The 18955-nt window shown below is 37.9% G+C and overlaps 1 protein-coding gene across 2 annotated transcripts in view; it reads right to left on the bottom strand.

Annotated features, from left to right (window-relative positions):
* Window positions 1-13314, bottom strand: part of LOC126281557 (protein C19orf12 homolog) — a 36351-nt gene extending 23037 nt beyond the window's left edge. The window contains exons 1-2 of one of the 2 annotated variants that reach the window (XM_049980628.1): window positions 12250-13314; window positions 11975-12174 (exon numbers count right to left, since the gene is read on the bottom strand). In XM_049980628.1, the coding sequence (XP_049836585.1) occupies window positions 11975-12134 (160 nt within the window). In that variant the 5' untranslated portion in view covers window positions 12135-12174; window positions 12250-13314. The remainder of the gene's footprint in view (window positions 1-11974; window positions 12175-12249) is intronic. The other variant, XM_049980627.1, reaches the window with a different exon arrangement.
* Between the last annotated feature and the right edge of the window lie 5641 nt (window positions 13315-18955).

Genomic DNA, 18955 nt, shown 5'->3' with positions numbered 1-18955 from the left:
TCTTGTGAAGAAAGTCAGTTACCTGTAAAAATAGTTATTGGGGCACAGAGTTATTTCAATTAACATGGTCTGTGGGGCTCACCAACAAGAAAAAACCATCAATGACTGAAATGAGTAACATTTTTATGGTTATAAGATGTCTAGATCATATGTCATTCACTTAAAATAATGTGTCAGTATATTATGCGGCTATCCCATTTTCAAATTATGATCTTTTAAACAGCAGTTCAGTTTAATTTCTTTCTCTCTCATACCACCTTCACTACATTAAGGCTTAGTGAAAGTTTGTCATTTCTCCTCCTAGAACTGCATTTATGAATTTACAGCTGTTTCTGAAATGAGACTGATGTTGAAGACAAGTTTCACGATGAAGTAAATATACTGACTGAGTCTTGTCAGAATGCTCAAGCATTTAAACAGCTGTCTACAGAAGTTTCAAGACTGGGCAAAACATAGAATCCTTATTACTAATTTCTATATAGCAGACCCTTTCTTCTATACTAATGAGTGACAAAAAATTAATGAATGCAAATAGGAAAATTGAGTCGTCTTTTTTTTTTTTTACATTTTCATCCAAAAAAAATTGATATTATCTGTAATGTATATGTTGCAATGCTCAGACGTTTAAGATGATCTGTACCATGCGGTATCTAGTTAAAGATAATACAAATTGCTGAATGTCAATAATTTACCAAATAGCAAAAGCACTGAGTCATCACAATGCACCTTTATTATAAATATAAACAACAAGATTTTGGAGTATCTTATTTCATTTGTTGATTTACCCTCACGCATTATTGTTAACGATGTGGCCAGATCTCGTGCAGTACATGAATTGTGTTTTATCTAAGTTCAGTGACAATCAGTTTGAAGAGAACCCATTATTGTGGAACTCCCAGCACAATGAATGTCCATAGCTACAGAACGATAAACGCCTGTCGAGAAGATTTACAGTCCAGTATCACATCTCCAAAAATTCTCTGGGAAGACACTGCTCATAAAGAACAACTGAAAGTTGAACATCACTGAATCACCCCCTACTTGGCCATCAGTTACAGCTTAGGCTAAAACTGAAAACAAGTTTCTTCCAGACATCAAAGCCTTTGGAAGTACCATTTATTTTTTATTTATTTCATTAACAGTACAGAGTAACCCACCACCTTGTAATGTAAGTTGTGTCAGATGCTTCTGAATCTAACAGAAAAGACTTCTCATTGTAAAAATCTTATTGGTATGTAGTTGTTAATGTTTTTTTTCCATATAATTTGTTAGTACCTAGTTGATCAGAATATAATTTATATAATGCAAACATAAAATAAAACAAAAAAGAAAATGCAATGCAATGAGTGTGGTGAAAATAATTTGCAGTATGTAGAGGTAAGTGATATCTGGATATGTAATATAGTCTAAGTAGCATGTTGTTTGATAATGGACTATTTCTACCTACCATATTTCTGATGAGAAGGTCTCTGTACAACCTTGAGCAATTCTCATCTGAAATGGTTTGTGCTAATATATGTGTACACAGATTATACAGATTAAATTCTGATTGAGCACTTCATACATGAATTTTAGCTTTACATGAGAAATACACTTATGTTTGCAATTTGTTAGTAGAAACAGAATATAGTGCTACTTGACTGCATTATTCCTTAAATAACTTAATACATTACTGATATATAAAATTCATTGATTGTAGCTTTGAACAGAGAAGAGAATATACTTTTGTCTGCACACAGTAAGATGAGCAATTCATTACTGCTTGCACGCAGTATACTTCAAACACTATACACTATGTCATTGTGGAGGAGGAGCCTCGGAATACAAGTTCTTTGAGCCTTCTCCTCCCAAGTGACATTACCTTATTACTACAGTATTAGTATGTGATGCCAGTGTTTATTTGTTTTATGATTGTTGTGTTGTTCGTGACTGTGTTGTGGCATGCAGTGTCATGCATTGTTGGTTTTGGTCCCTTACATGTTGATCCCTTCTGAGTCATGTTCAGTGAGTTCCTTCCTCAGTATTGGAATCTCTGAACTTGCTTGTCCCCTCCCATGTAGTTTGTTGTGTTGTTTGTGCTTGTCTACACTTCCTTCCATATGGATTCTGGCACTTGTATTCTTTACGCAGTGTGTCCAATACAATATAGGCTACGCTATTTATTGTGTTCCAGTCATCGGGATTCCGTATTATTCTGCTGATGCCATTGTCTTTCTGTATAGGTCTCACTTGTGCTAGCATGTTGCATGGCAGTGTGAGACGTTCTGGTATCCCAGTTTCTCTGCATATACATACTTCATCGTTAGTCAGTCCTATACAGTTTAAATGTACCGGATATGGCCTGTGATCTGTCAGGAAAAGGAACATCCCCTGACTTGGGTCGACATGTTTCAGTTGTAGTGTTGAAAGTCAAGAAAGAAAAATTGTACTCAGCAACCCTTGCCAGATGCATCCCACTCTCTCTGCCATGTTTGAATCCGTCATTGTTTCATTTGCATTTTCTTCATGATGTTGGTTTCCATAATTTTGGTGACTTTATTGAGCCTGTCTCTCTTAAGCCAGTAAAGTTATGTCTCTAGGGCAGGTCCCCATCACAACGCACAGTGCCTCTAGTGACATGGTGTTGAACGCTCCAATCATCCTCAGGAGAACACTACGCTGACCTTGTCTTGCAACTGTCTTGTTAGTCTGTATATTCAGTCTGTGAGCCCACTCACTTGTGGCGAAGCATGCAGTGGATTCAAATATCACAATGTGGTAGGCCCTTATCGCATTAATAGGTAATTTGTACTGAGTTGTGTTTAGTCTTGTTAGTTCGAGCATAACTTTGGAGGCTTTGTCAATCGTCAATTTTATATGATGGCTGAAAGTCTGTTTTTTGTCAAAGATGCAGTCTGAGATAACATATGGCTTGCTTCCTCTGTATGCTTGTTTTGTCTAATTTTAGAATTGGATTCATCTGTAGTGTCCCTCTGAGGAGTAAATATACAGTTTTGTTGGGAGCTATTTTTAATTAATTTTCTTTGGACCAATTGTTAATTTTCTGAAGCAGGTGCGTATCTTTGGTCTTTAGTGCTGCTCTGGAGTTGGCTGACACCACTACGAGCAGGTCATCTGCGTAAGCCACCACACCTCTTACCCTGTCATCACTGTCTACGGTGTTCAGCAAGGGCTCAATTGCGATATTCCAGCCCTCCACTCCACCACTCTGCCTCTGCAATAGTTGAGGAGGCTATTGTAGAGGGAAGCTGATAGCCTCATTTCTCTTAACCTGGCGAAGAGGGACTGCCAGCACAAGTTGTCAAAAGCCCTGGCTATGTCAATTAGTATGGTGACCACATATTTGTTGCTAATGCTATTTGTTACTGTCAGTACTTGGTTGACAGCATCTTCTATTGATCTACCTTCCCTGACGCCAAACTGATGGGGCGTTAGGCCGAGGAGGTGTCTGTAAGGTTGTAAACGGTCACACAAGAGCCTTTCCTGTACCTTGCCGAGAGTGTTTAAGAGACAGATCAGTCAGTAAATTCTGGGATCTCTTGGCTCTTTGTCTTGTGATTTCCTGATTATTACTACATTATCAGTTTTCCAGAGGTTTGGAATTCTGCCTGTTAGTAGTGCCTTGTAGAACATGTTAGTAAGAAAAGGTGTGATTTATGTTACTGTTTGTTTTAATGTTCCTGAAAGTATTTTGTCCGGGTCGGGTGCTTTTCAGTTTTTAAGCCTGCTGATTGCCGTTGTGACTTCTTCTTGTAAGAAAGGCATGGTTACACTGTCACTGATGCATGGTTGCTCATGCTCTCTCTTAGGTCAGCATGGTCTCGCTCATCTTGTGTGGTGTCGTCGTCTGTGAGGAGCCTGTTCAGAAGATATTCTGCTGTGCTTCTCCATCCTCTGGTCATTGCGCCGTCAGCTTGTTTCAGTGTTGACAGAACTGTCAGTGTCTTAACTCATTCCGTTTCTAACTTGAATGGTTGTCCCCAGATGTTCTGTAGCTGGGTTTTTACAAAGTTGGTCCAGTAGACTTGCCTTGTTGTCTTTAGTTGTTTTTGGTATTTCTGTTTAGTGTCACGTTACAGATCAAGTCTTAGCTGTCTTTGCTTGTCGGTAGTACTTTCTTTTGTCCCGTGAATCCTTCCTTAGTCTTGCCAGTTCTGTTGACCACGGTTGTTTCTGTCCCCAACCAGTTTTTGCTAGTGGTATAGCTGCTTCCTGTGCTCTTTGTAGGAAATCTGTCAGAACATGTGTTTTGTAATCTATACTGCCTTGAACAGTGTGTAATTATAGTGCCTCAACAATATCTCGAACTCTCTGCCAGTCGGCTCTTCCTATGAGTAAGTGCAGCTGTTTGTGGTCCATGTTATGTGTATTGATATATATGTCTGTGGTTATGACCAATGTGTTGTGGTCACTGCATGTGGCTCTATCTAATATCCTCCATGTATTGTAACAATACAAGAGAAGGAAAGTTGCTACTCAACATATAGTGGAGATGCTGAGCCGCGACACACACACACACACACACACACACACACACACACACACACACACACACACACACACACTTGCTGACAAAGGCCTTAATGGCCGAAAGCTACGATGGTGTGAATCTTTTTATTGTGCCTATCGCGGCTCAGCGTCTCCACTATATGGTGAGTAGCAACTTTCCTTCTCTCGTATTGTTACATTCCATCCTGGATTTTCCATTGTTTGACCCTCTACGTATTGACTAGTGGAAGAGATTTTGCGTTCCCTAGAGAAATGTCTGTGTTACTTACACCACCAGCGTCTCCAAGGTAGATAGGTGGCTGACCCTCCCTATTCAGTACGAAGAGGTTGCATTCATTTACCACGTCAAGCACTAGTTACCCTGTGTCGTCAGTTCTATCTGAGTTCCACAGGGGGCAGTTTGCATTGATATCAGTTAGAATGAGCAGCCTTTTTCTTTCTTTCCCTTTGGAAGTACCTTCAGATAAGGCATGATTTCCATAGCGGTAATCTAAGCATCAAAACTGGAGTTATATGAATATTTTCTGGTTAGTTACAACTAGGAATGGTTTGTGTGGAGGTCCCTTAACAGATAAGAAATGTTGCTGACATGGCTAAGTCATCACTTATGTCATGGGCATTCGTATCAAGGACAGCAAGTTTGAACGTAACCACTAATAACCTTGCTCCAATGCCCTACGAATGCCCACAAGGGCCCATCCGATGTTTTCCCAACAGTAACGTGTGCTGTGATAAACTACATAAATGACATTGATATTCATGATCAGCTGTTGTCATTTATGTTTTATTATTCTGGAGAGCTGTGTTGAAATGCTGATAAATAGTAGTTTTGTAATCTTTGTATGCATGTAGCTTATCTTGGGATTCAAAACTCTTAATACATGCCACACAACAAAAACTAAATAATATAAAATAAATCTGGATAAATGCTACCTAAATGTAGACTGTCAATTCCTTGGTTTTCCTAATTTAATTTATTTTTTGAAGTCTATGTATATATGATTGTTATGTAATCACATATATACAGGGTGTTACAAAACGGTACGGCCCAGGTTTCAGGAAACAATCCTCACACACAAATAAAGAAAAGATGTTATATGGACATGTGTCCGGAAACGCTTAATTTCCATGTTATAGCTCATTTTAGTTTCGTCAGTATGTACTGTACTTCCTCAATTCACTGCCAGTTGGCCGAATTGAAGGAAGGTAATGTTGACTTCAGTGCTTGTGTTGACATGCGACTCATTGCTCTACAGTACTAGCATCAAGCTCCTGCACATTTCAGTCGAAGTGTTCGTACGCTTCTAAAAAACATGGCCTCCACATTCTCCTGTCCTCAACCCTCTTGACTTTCATTTGTGGGGGCATTTGAAAGCTCTTTTCTACACAAGCACGGTACCAAATGTAGAGACTCTTCGTGCTCATATTGTTGACGGCTGTGATACAATACGCCATTCTCCAGCGCATCAGGGATTCCACGTGATGGAGGGTGGATGCATGTATCCTCGTTAACGGAGGACATTTTGAACATTTGCTGTAACAAAGTGTTTTAAGTCATGCTGGTACGGTCTGTTGCTGCGTGTTTCCATTCCATGATTAATGCGGTTTGAAGAAAAGTAATAAAATGAGCTCTAACATGGAAAGTAAGCGTTTCTGGACACATGTCCACATAACATATTTTCTTTCTTTGTGTGTGAGGAATGTTTCCTGAAAGTTTGGCCGTACCTTTTTGTAACACCCTGTATACTTTGACATGGGAGAGGGGGGGGGGGGGGGGGGGGGGGGAGAGAAGCAACACTGAAACTCTGCATAACATGTGTAGGGCTATAGCTATAGAGAGATGCTGAATGAAATGCATTTGGCTGTCAAGAGAGCAATTCATGATGCCTTCAATGATTACTGTAGCAGAATATCATCTAGCAATCTTTTACAGAACCCAAAGAAATTTTGGTCGTACGTAAAAGCTGACTGAGGCACCAAAGTTGGTGTCCAGTCCCTAGCAAATGAGACATAAACTGAAATAGTGGCTAGCAAAGCAAAAGCTGAAATGCTTAAGTCTTATGTTCAAATGTTCCTTTACAAAGAAACACCCAGTAAAATTGCCCCAATTTAACCTTTCTACTACTGAACACACGAATGAAATAAGTATTAGTGGCAGTGGTGTTGAGAAACAACTGAAATCATTACAATTGAACACAGCTCCAGGCCCCGATGGAATCCCTGGCAGATTGTATACCGACTATTGAAACAGCCCCTCTTCTAACTGTAATCTATCTTAGATCCCTCAAACAAAAACCATGACCAGTTCTTGGGAAAAAAAGCACAGGTCACACAAATCTACAAGGAGGGTGGTAGAGTGATCCACAAAACTACGATCTAGTGTCCTGTGACACCATTTGTTGTAGAAGCTTAGAGCATATTCTGAGCTCAAACATAATCAGGTATCTCGAACAGAATGTCAACCAGCATCGATTTCAAAACATCAGTCTTGAGCAATCCAACTCTCATTTTTCTCACAAGACATACTGAAGGCTTTGGATCAAGGCAATCAAGTAGATACAATATTCCTCGACTTCTGAAAAGTGTTTCACTCAGTACCACATTTATGCTATTGTCAAACATATGATCAGTCAGATAAGATTTCAATGTGGGCAGAGATTGTTAACTTGCTCTAAACATTCAGAAATGTAAAATTTTGCTAAAAAAAAGGGGGGGCATTGTATCCTATGACTAAAATGTCAATGAGTCATTGTTGGAATCAGCACCTCATACAAATACCTGGGTGAAATACTTTGTAGGGATATAAAATGGTTTCATCACACAGGTTCAGTTGTGGGCAGAGCAGATGGCAGGCTCTGGTTTATCGGTAGAATACTGGTCTACAAAGGAGATTCTTTACAAATCACTTGTGTGACTGGTTCTAGAATATTGCTCAAGTGTGAGGGACGCGTACCAGATAGGACTAACAGGGGATATTGAACATATACAGAGTAGGGCAGCACAAATGGTCACATGTTTGATTAATATGTAGGAGAGAGTCACAAATATACTAAAGGGACTGAAATAGTAGACTCCTGAAGATATACTTAAACTATACAGAAAAAGTCTATTAACAAAGTTTCAGGAACTGGCCCTCTACTGATCACTCACATGTGGATTATAAGGCTAAGATTAGAATAATTACTGCACGCACAGAGGCACTCAAACAATCATTCTCCCTGCGCTCCATACATGAATGGAATGGGAAGAGAGCGTACAATCTGGTACATTGGGATGTACCCTCTGTTGTACACCTCACAGTGGTTTGCAGAGTGTAGATGTAGATGTAGGACAAAAAAATGACAAACGGTTAATTTTTTCCAGTATGCTATGAGGCATATAAAAATAACTTCACCACCTTACCTGTATGTCACTTATGATGGACCATTGCTTGTATTCAGTGAAATAATTATTGAACCACTAAACACACAATCTGCATAAAACGCTCCTAAGCTTAAATTCGACTTGTTCTTCCATTTGAGGTACTAATCAAATGTGTACTGAAACATAACTCAGAATAAATTTGGAAGTGCTACAAGTAAAGAATATGAAAATTAATATTACGGTAACCTTATTTACATTCAGTTTTGTGCCATAGACCAAAAAATGTATTGATTCTCGCGGGTGTGGAACATGTCAGATAAATATGAATAGTTTTGGCCATAACTTAAGTGACAGTTTTCTATTTGTTTTTATATGCACACCCTTGTGAAATAATGGAAAGAACTTTCATCTAGTGAAATAAATAATATATCCATGTTTCTCAGTCCAGTAAGCCCAACAGAGCTCCTAAATACCATTAATTCACTGAAGCTTGAGTATTCAACTGGTATTGATGATATTCCAGGTTATATTATAAAAATAACAGCAAAACAAATACTTTCACCTTTATTTGACATATGCAATTCATCCTTATCGTTTGGTGTCTTCCCTCAGAAACTGAAAATGGCATAAGTAATACCCCTATATAAAAAAGGTGATCATCAATGTATGGGTAACTATAGGTCAGTGTTTCTATTGTCAGGGTTTTCGAAAATTATTGAAAAAGTGTTCCTTTCAAAACTAATTACAGTCTTTGACAAGAATAATAATATTTCTGGATGTCAACATGGCTTCAGAGCACAGAAATCAATTGAAACTGCCACTTTCAATCTGAAACCCAGAGGAAGTATGTAATATGTTTAATAACTATTTTATAAATGTAACAGAGAAACTACTACAACTGACTTCTAATAAAAACAGCACACAGAAACAAGGAAAAAAGTCTCAAGCAGATCAATGTTTCTGTACCCAACAAATGTAGAGGTAGTATAGGTTACAATAAAAAGTCTCAAAATGAAACACTCTGCAGGTGTAAATGATATACCTGATTTCATTATAAAGAAGTGTGGGGACTTCATTACTGAGCCCTTAACCCACCTATGTAACCTATCTTTTGCTACAGGAACTTTTCCTTCATGTTTGAAAACAGCACAACTACAACCATTATACACGAAAGGAAACAAAGGTAATACTTCCAACTACAGATCACTGGCACTTCTGCCTGTTTTTCCAAAAAATTAGAAAGGCATTTCAATAAGAGGTAAATGGCATTCTGTCAGAATCTCAACATGGATTTAGAGCAAACCGCTCAACCGAATCTGCAGCTCACTCATTTCTATTAGAGGCACTGATAGCATTAGACGGCAAAAAACTTACCACTGGCATATTTTTAGATTTGTCAAAGGCATTTGGCACCATAAATGACAAATTGCTATACAAGCTAGAAAATCTTGGGATTAGGGGAACAGCTAACAACTGGCTCAGCTCTTTATCTTAAGAACAGGGAACAATATGTGGATATAGATCAAGAAAGGGAAATATAATTCCAAGCTACTGATTGTTAAATATGGAGTGCCACAAGGATTAGTAATGGGTCCTGTTATGTTCTTACTCTATGTAAATGACCTAAACATATGCAATGAGAGCAGTAAAATATTTCAATTTGCTGATGATACGAGTGTTCTAATTACAGGAAACTCAGAAGAAACTCTTGTAAAAAACACAAAAGAAGCTACTGACAGCCTAACATGTTACTTTGATGACAATGACTTAAACACTGAAAAAAACTGTAGCTATGGATGTACACACAGCACAAACAAAAAATCTGATATCACCCAATCTAGACCTATATGAACAGACAATTGCCAAAACAGCCTGTACAAAATTTCTTGGATTTCATCTACAAGACAACTTGAAATGGAAAGCACATATTGAGCAAATGAACAAAAAATTAAGCACTTCTTGCTTTGTCCTGTGTACATTAAAAAACTGTACCAGCTACAAACCCTTCAGTGTATAAATTATGCAGTTGTACACTCTCACCTCCAGTATGGGATAATGTTCTGGTGAAATTCTGGAGATGAAAAAAAAAAAAAAAGGGGGGGTAGATAATCGCAAATAATGTAGACCATTGTTTCAAAAAAGGATGATCCTGCCACATCCTTGCATATACATACTTGAAAATATAATGTATTTCAAGCAAAACTTACATACAAAAAGACCACTCATCACTCAAAATCACACAATACACAGCTGTGACACAAGACAAAAATTGGATGTATATGTTCAAAGTGCCAACACAAAGTTATTTCAAAACAGCCTTATCCATCGTAGTATCAAACTATACAATGCCTTACCAGATACCATTACACGCATACAAAACATTGGTCACTTCAAATCTAAACTGAAATCGTACTTGGTTGATCGCTGCTTTTACACAATACATGAATACCTACAAAACTAAATTTTTGTGTGTTTATCCAATGTAGTCTCATTCAGAAGAACATTTGTATTTCATCTCTCTGTACATAGTGTAACAACAGTTATTTAAGTATTCATCATTAATTAATATATTAATGTGCGTTATTATGTACAAAGGTATAGTATATGTAAAAGTGTTAATATTAACAAAAAAATCCAAATATCTCTTGCACATTGTGCAGCTGTAGATGAAAATGGATCAAACAAAACAAAATCTTAAATGCAGTGGAGAACCACAGAAATATCTCAGGTTTATTCTTGGACCTAACAAAAGCTTTTGATGTGATTGATCATTCTAAACTCCTGAGAAAACTTGAATGGTATGGTTTAAGAGGTGTGCCAAATCAGTGGATTAAATCATACTTGGAATATCGCCCTCAGGTAACTGAAATTAAGTACATGGAAGGAAATGAACTCCAGGTACACCTTTCGGAACCACGTGTACTAAGTCATGGTGTTCCAAAGGGCTCCATTTTAGGTCCCTTTCATTTTTTTGGGGTCTACATTAACGATTTCCCATCACATGTTAGGGATTCTGAACCTGTACTGTTTGCAGATGACACCAGTCTATTGATTGAAGGGAATAAAGAAGAAATTACTGCATCTGCAAAAGATATTACAAAAGGCGTGTCTGAATGGTTTACCAGAAACAGGCTAATAGTTAATCCCCAAAAAATGGTACTCATGAATTTCCACACTGATCAAAATAAAAATCCGGCACAACCTCTGATATGTATTGATAACCAAACATTAGTCTATCAATGAAACTAAATGTCTTGGGATTCATATCCAGGAAAATCTTAAATGGAGCACTCATATCACAGCCCTAAATTCAAAACAAGCAAAAATGAGCTATGCAGTAAGAATTCTCTGCAACAGTACTAGTGCAGAAACAGTTAGGGCTGTATACTTTGCTCGTGTACATTCAATACTGAAGTACGGTATCATTTTCTGGGGAAATGTACATCAGACCATAACAGTTTCAGGAAACAAAAGGCAATTATAAGAATAATGAAATAAGTGAGCAGCAGAAATCATGCAAACCTTTCTTTAAAGATCTAAAGATCCTACCCCTTCCCTGCATTTGTATACTGGAAGTAGTCACCCACGTCAAAAAAGCATACTGAGAAAAGAAAACCTTTTTCCTCAAAACAAAAGTGTCCATGATTACAGTACCGAGTCAGACAGTGGCATACATGTTAATCATTGTAATACCACATTATGCCAAAAAGGTGTATATCATGCAGGAAGAAAACCTTACAGCAGATTACCAAGACATATAAAATCTCTTCCTGAACTACAAAGCTTTAAAAAGGCTGTGACATCCTACCTTCTGAAAAACTGCTACTATTCAATTCCACAGTATCTTATGCAAAACAAAATGTAATTTGTATCTTAAATTGTAGTATTTCAGAAATTTGTAATTCTTAACTGCATAGAGCCAATTTGTGATAAAAATTTAAAAAATGTAAGTTTAAACATTTGAAAAACCAATAGCTAAAAAGGTTTTCTGTCCAATATCCTGCGTACAATACATGTACTGAAAAAGAGATTTATATGGGCAAATAAATAAATAAAAATAATGTGCCAAAAATCCACAAAAATAAATATGTCCACCACTCACCAAGCGCCATGCCGAAACGTCCAGCCAGGAGGCCTCCACAAATAGTTGTTAAACAAGTAATAACACCTCCCGTAACCGATTTCCTGACTGCAACTTTCACGTTTTCGTGTTCTGCCACAATGGCAAGGGCTTCCATTATTTCTCGAGTACTGAGAGGCATTTTCTTAAATATGGCAGACTATGAACAAGAATTAATATTCCTTTAAAGAAATTCATCGCAACTCTCACAAAATTTACTGCACATCATTTTTTAAACGGAATATACATCAGCCTACCTCGTAAACACTTTTTCAAAAATCAAGGCAACAATGGCAGTACTATATACGATATCGCTCTTTGCTTGTCTTGACCTCAAAATCGGTCCTGCACTCCACTGCGCAAACTCCCAGTTTTTCCCCGGTGCAGAGATCATATTATGCTGTAGCGGCCAATCACAGCTATTCAGCGGTTCAGCATATGAAAAATTTCCATGTATGTGACAAACTCAGGAAATACCTACACTGATTAATATTATTTTTTACCAACGGAAACATTTTTCGTGTTTTGTATTCTCGTCTAGCCTTAAAAGCTCAAGTGCCTTTATTTGTATATACGTCACTACAGGTACTGTGGCTGCACACCAGTGACCTCTATACTAACAGGATGGCGAACTGCGGTTGTCACAGCTTGCCGTTGTCTGCAGTTAGGCAAGAAACTGGACGTGCTATTTCAGTTACAAAGGCGGCACTTATTTTCGTTCGAAAGTATCTACATTCTTGACGATAATAAAACCACTATGTTAACATTAAAGCAACGAACTACCAATTTCGTTTTACGCTCATGAACATTTAAGTCCACTGTAATATCGTAAACATAAAGTACCTAAAAGCGAAACAATATTTTTCCCAGGCGTAAGGAACAGTTTTATCTACATATGTAATGCACTTATAAGTGGCGACATCGTCTTTGGCGTCGGAAAAAACCTAATGTGGTTTATTTAAACGTGAATTCTGGATATCCTCAACAATATGCTAAATATTGTCAGGCACTGTGTAAGACAACCAAAATTACGCGAGAGTGACACGAAAATTGTTCTCTTATTGTATTGAACTAATTCACATTTACCAACATGGAATCTGCGATGAAATCAATTGATTTAAAGTGCATATTTAACTGAGAACGTACGTATATAAAGAGTTCAGTCAGTCTGGGTAACTTTGCACCACTTTTTTCCGTCTTTTTGAAAGCACTGCACAATTTACCTTACAACAGACACTAAAATTTAAAACGTGCTGCTAAGCTGGTCTTCTTGCTGTTGTTGCGGTCTTCAGTCCTGAGACTGGTTTGATACAGCTCTCCATGCTACTCTATCCTGTGCAAGCTTCTTCATCTCCCAGTATCTACTGCAAGCTACATCCTTCTGAATCTGCTTAGTGTATTCATCTCTTCGTCTCCCTATACGATTTTTACCCCCCACACTGCCCTCCAATACCAAATTGGTGATCCCTTGATGCCTCAGAACATGTCCTTCCAACCGATCCCTTCTTCTGGTCAAGTTATATAGTAAAGCGGCATGCCCCAGGGAAAAATTACGGCCGTAGTTTCCCCCTGCTTTCAGCCGTTCGCAGTACCAGCACAGCAAAGCCTTTTTGGTTGTTGTTACAAGGCCAGATCAGTCAATCATCCTGACTGTTCCCCTGCAACTACTGAAAAGGCTGCTGCCCCTCTTCAGGAACCACACGTTTGTCTGGCCTCTCATCAGATACCCCTCCGTTGTTGTTGCACCTACGGTACGGCCATCTGTATCGCTGAGGCATGCAAGCCTCCCCACAAACGGCAAGGTCCATGGTTCATGGGGGGAGGGGGAGGGGGGGAAGCTGGTCTTGGCAATGAGGAAATATGTACTAGAGATGCCCTCTTGGAGTAAAATTTCAATTTTAATACTGGTACAAAATTACTGAAATTTTGGGTAACTTCAGTCTTAAAAAACATAATATTTTTACCACATCTAATGTTCTGGATAAATTTACATCACAGCAAAAAGAAATTAGGTGTTAATAATAAGTAAAAACAGTGTTGATTCAATTTCCAGATTTACTTCGAAATATCAAGATGTTTGTATCAGTCTGGCAGTGTTCAATGTAAATCACTATCAAAGGCTTACTTCACAGTCAAAGCAATTAAAGAAAAATCACAAGCCTAAGAGCTTTTAGGGATGTGGAAAGACATTTGAATGAATCACAGAGGTAATAAAAACGTGACATTTTATACAAAATAATACAAATAGGTGTGACACCAGCCATTTGAAACAAAATAGCAGTTGGTACAAGGGTAGCATGATTAGTTAAAAGCTACCCTGATTGTAATGTCCCAATTAATATCTTAATATGTCTATGTACTTTTTTATCATTTGTAAAATGATTAATACTGTAAACATTAAGCATGAGCAAGGACATTGAAATGAGAACACAAAAACACACAAACACAAAATATGAAATTTAGTTTTTTCATTTCCATACATTTTTAACCACTCCTGCAATGTTACTGAATAAAATAATGCTGAGTTTTTGTCTTACACGAGTTGTATTGTGACCTATCTTCTCAGCTGAAAACCTTTTCCCATATGTTTTCAGCCACTCGTACATGTACCTGGATGCAATCTTACATACAAGCTGTGTCTCATGCAAATCTTCAATTCTGCATCCATTATGGAAGTTATGGTCAAGTTGAGGGAATGAATAGTTCATAAATTTTTTAAGGACACACATGACAATCTTACTAATTAAGTGCTTTTGCCTCATGTCACCACTGACAACAAACATTTGAAACAATTTTTCCGAGTGCTCCACCACAGAGTATACAAGCACTACTTGTTTCAATAAGCTGGCCTCGCCTTACAAATTTTGTGAATGAGCCCGTTTATGCAGTACTGAGATGTGCTTACATTGCAGCATTACAAACGACAGGTGGCCAAATAATGTAGAGGCACTCCTTATATGTAACTTGTTTTGAAATTGTGAGGGCAACATGCCCTGCAGTGTAGTACAAAATGTTCTGCTTGTATGTAGAAAACAGAGTACCCTCTTCAATAGGTGAGCACCATTTTTCTACTTCATCTACAAACATAAAAGAATCATCATCATCTGTAAGAGGACGCTTTTGTGATCAGAAATCATACAGCCCCACAGGTACCATAAACACATGTAAAATTTGCACAGCTTGCCCCAACAGTGCTAACATTACTGCCTAAAAGCAACTTATGCATAGCACACTTCAACTGATATGAATTTGGGTTATTCTGCCAATCCCCTCTGGATCTCACACATGAGAAGAAGAGTTTAATATGATCTTGGGAAAACTAGTGTGTCAACAAATATTACAGGGAAGAATTTTTCCTTGTAATTATTTCCAGTGCCATGGCTTTAATTGAATGCTTGTTCAAAATTATGCCAAAGGCAAAAGTATTTCTTGGATGCTGCAGGAGAGTAACACCATTTACTTTTAAACTTCTCATACAAAATTCTGTCTGATGAAAAATATCAAGCCAATATGTCTGATTACTGAGTTTCAGGCTGGCTTTATATCCTGAACCTAGAGGATTTCTGGAGTTAAAGACATCAAAAATTCTGTCTATGAGTCTCAAAAACTCTACTGTTGCCACAATACCATGGAATCTGGGACTGCCAGCTCTTCTCAAAATATCTATAGCATCTGCAACACTAGAACTGAGTGTTAACTGCTAACCAGACATTTATCTTTTTATTAATGTAATTAATATGTTGTCCTGATAACTTGTTAGCAAATGTCATGCCTTCCTCAATTTGCACCTCATTTAGTTCTTTTAAGCCACTTAAGAGACATATCCAAAATGCAGTGAACATTGTGGTTTGAAACTGGGTAAAGGAACTGAGAAGAAAAAAATTTTGATTACAATAAATACTGCTTCCAATGAATGAAGAGTACTTATATTTGTCCTTGTGCCATTAACAAGTGACTGCCCAAATTCTGATGCCTGAATTGCTCAGCCTCTCCAGAACAGAGCTTATTAACTTTGCCTGCACACTACCATCAAATCAATTCACTAAAAATTTACCTGTTCACTTAAATTTACCTTTTATGGACACAAGCATAAAAATCAATGCCTCTGAAGTTTCTTTCACTTCTTTTAATTTTTCAACTTCTCCTCCAAAATCTACAAAACCTGTATACCTCTTAGTTTCCTGTTCCCATACTACCTGTTTTCTAATTGCCATACTGTCTATTATGAGGCTATTATATGTAGGTTGCAGTAGGTACTGGGAGATGAAGCAGCTTGCGCAGGATAGAGTAGCATGGAGAGCTGCATCAAACCAGTCTGAGGACTGAAGACAACAACAACAACAACATCTTCAAATTTAGTCCTCACTTGATGGTTAAACTCAAAGTACCTGAACACACCACTTAAAAGGCCAGGATCACAATTCACAGTCCTGCCCAACAAGGAATCAGTGATTTGTGAGGCAGAGTCATTAATGTCTGTAAACATTCATACACATTATGAGAGTAAAAATACACTGTCATTGCAAACATTTTAATGTCTGTTTTGTACCTGTTTCCCTAGGATGAAACTGAATTATTCAACAAATTGCACGCTAATTCCCCCTGAATCCCTGTACGTTGATTCAGGAATTCATGCAGCTTCACTGTTAGATGACACTTCTCTTTCAGAGCACTTATGATGTCTTTCATTGAACAGTTTTCCTTCTCTCTTCTCTGAATTATTTCCTCCAGGCTCTTGATTTTTCTTCTTAGTGCGTCCACATCTGGTAAAAAACTGCATGTGGCAGTGGCCTTGTCAATCATTTCTATTTGTGTTTGAGATCCACACTGCAGATGTCTGCAACTCTGAGAAAGCTGAACCAAGAATAGAATACAAGTAGTACAGGCATGAAACATTAATAATATTTGGCAAGTACTTACGAAAAAACATTTGTTTCCAAACAAAAACAATGTTTATGTGAAGTGACTAACCTGTTCAATATAATCATGAGTTTGTATAGTAGACTGTTCAGTTGTTATTCTAATCTGTCGCCTTGGCTGCATTCCCTTGGGCATTAAATGCGTTGCAAACGCAAACTGTGTTTGCACTGCATCAGGACTGAGATGCCTTTCGAAGTACTAGGCCTTACTAAATAATCTTCTTCCAAAAAGTTACGTCCACACAATAAACTAACCCATGTAGACGTGAAACCTTTGCGTTCAGTGGCAATTACCTACTGTTTCAGCAAATTTCCTTTTTGTAGAGGAAACCTGTCCAAAACAGAAGACATATGCAAGGCAACGACCAAGATATTTACGAGATTATTGTCATTTCTTGACATTCAATTATTACCTGTGGAAAGTTAAACACTTTCTTTGCTCCACAGGTCCATACAGTTATATGTGGAGCAGAAATAACCATTTTACAGTCACAACATACACTTCATTAACAGCAAGAGAAACTTTCAGCCTAACTAAAATATGGCGAACAACGTAAACAGTCCTGACACTGCATGGATAAACGCTATGGTCAAAGACAGAAAATGTACGACCAGTAAGTATAAACACACGTAACAGTCGCCTCGATTTTGTTGCCTACCCCGCCATCAGGGCCCCAAGCGGCCAGTAACTTAAACTTAGAGTTCGGCGCGATCGTGAAAGCAAATAGTGGTGGTTTATTTTTATTTCTACAATGGTTTTTACAAGCGGTAGCGTTTGTAGTGCAATAAATTGCAGCAACAACAGGAAGAATACACTACAGCTGTCTTTTTTAAGTAGTCTACGGACCATGAGAGGTATATACCATCATGTTACTAAACTGTATCGTCAGGAATTCACTTGCAAACTACTTGTGCATTAATCATTAATGTTTCGTTTTAGGAGCAGAAAATGGCTAATTAATAGCAAACTGGAAGACATTATGAAAAAAGATAAAGTTTACCTGTATAATAATACTAGGTTCTATTGGCTACATTTCGAACAAAACCAGTTCATGAACGCAGACAGCACCCACTCTGTTTGAGATCGCAAATAAGCCACCTCATCTGACGATGAAGAGGAAACTGCCACAAAGATTCGACAATCTTTCTAAAGCTGTAAAACAGTCCTATAACAGAAGCAGCCAGGTCAACTCTCCATGTATCAGTGCCAGACTCATGTGAATCGTCAACACAGACCTGCTTTGGCGATGAAGTGGTTAGGTTAAATGCAGTTATTCGTGTCTTACAATAGAGTAATGTTTGGTATGTATTTCATTCACTTCTGTTCTCAGTCGCTTAATTTTCGATTCCTTCGTGTGATGATAATTATTTTGTTAGCACTTTCTTTCCTGACAGATGGTTTGAAAATTATTCAAATAGTTGCTTTTGCGTGAAATGTAATGTAATCAGCTCATTATAATGTTTTCAACATATTTCTTCCGCTATTTGGCAGTTACTTGTTCCACTTAGAATAATATAAACATGAAGATCGTACTTGTGGCAACAGGCGACGACAATGACAACCACAGTAGGCCTATAGAACGATAAATGAGCTGTCGATCGCTTTTGCATGTAAAGATGCATGTCTGTGTTTCTTACGTGTGAATCTGTGTGTTTATATTCTTTTGACATCAACGAGGTTAGCTGCAGTATTAAGCCAGATTCACACACGCAACTAAATTATCGCCACAAGTCTAGTCATTCTGATGTGGCGCTATGAGCTACCGTTCACACAGGACGCCACAAATTCTTCGTAATTGCGCAGCTTGCAAAATGGCGTCACCTGTATCAGCTGATTAAACGGCTGTACATTTTACTACATAAGATGTTTAGGAAACATAATAAATGTAAAATATTACTTATCAAAGTGTTTCTCGTATCTCTTGTCTCGATTACATGTTTTAAGAACTGGTCTGCAGCTTCAAACCAAGCAAGGCTGGGTTTATAAAAACCGTCTGTAGACGCACCACTCTTAAATGATTTCAGTACTTTTTTATGTCCATTC

The sequence above is a fragment of the Schistocerca gregaria genome, chromosome 7 (assembly GCF_023897955.1).
Source record: "Schistocerca gregaria isolate iqSchGreg1 chromosome 7, iqSchGreg1.2, whole genome shotgun sequence".
In the NCBI taxonomy this organism is placed as follows: domain Eukaryota; kingdom Metazoa; phylum Arthropoda; class Insecta; order Orthoptera; family Acrididae; genus Schistocerca; species Schistocerca gregaria.
The sequence above is the reverse complement of the archived record's forward strand: the minus strand, read 5'-3'. Positions and strand labels throughout refer to the sequence as shown.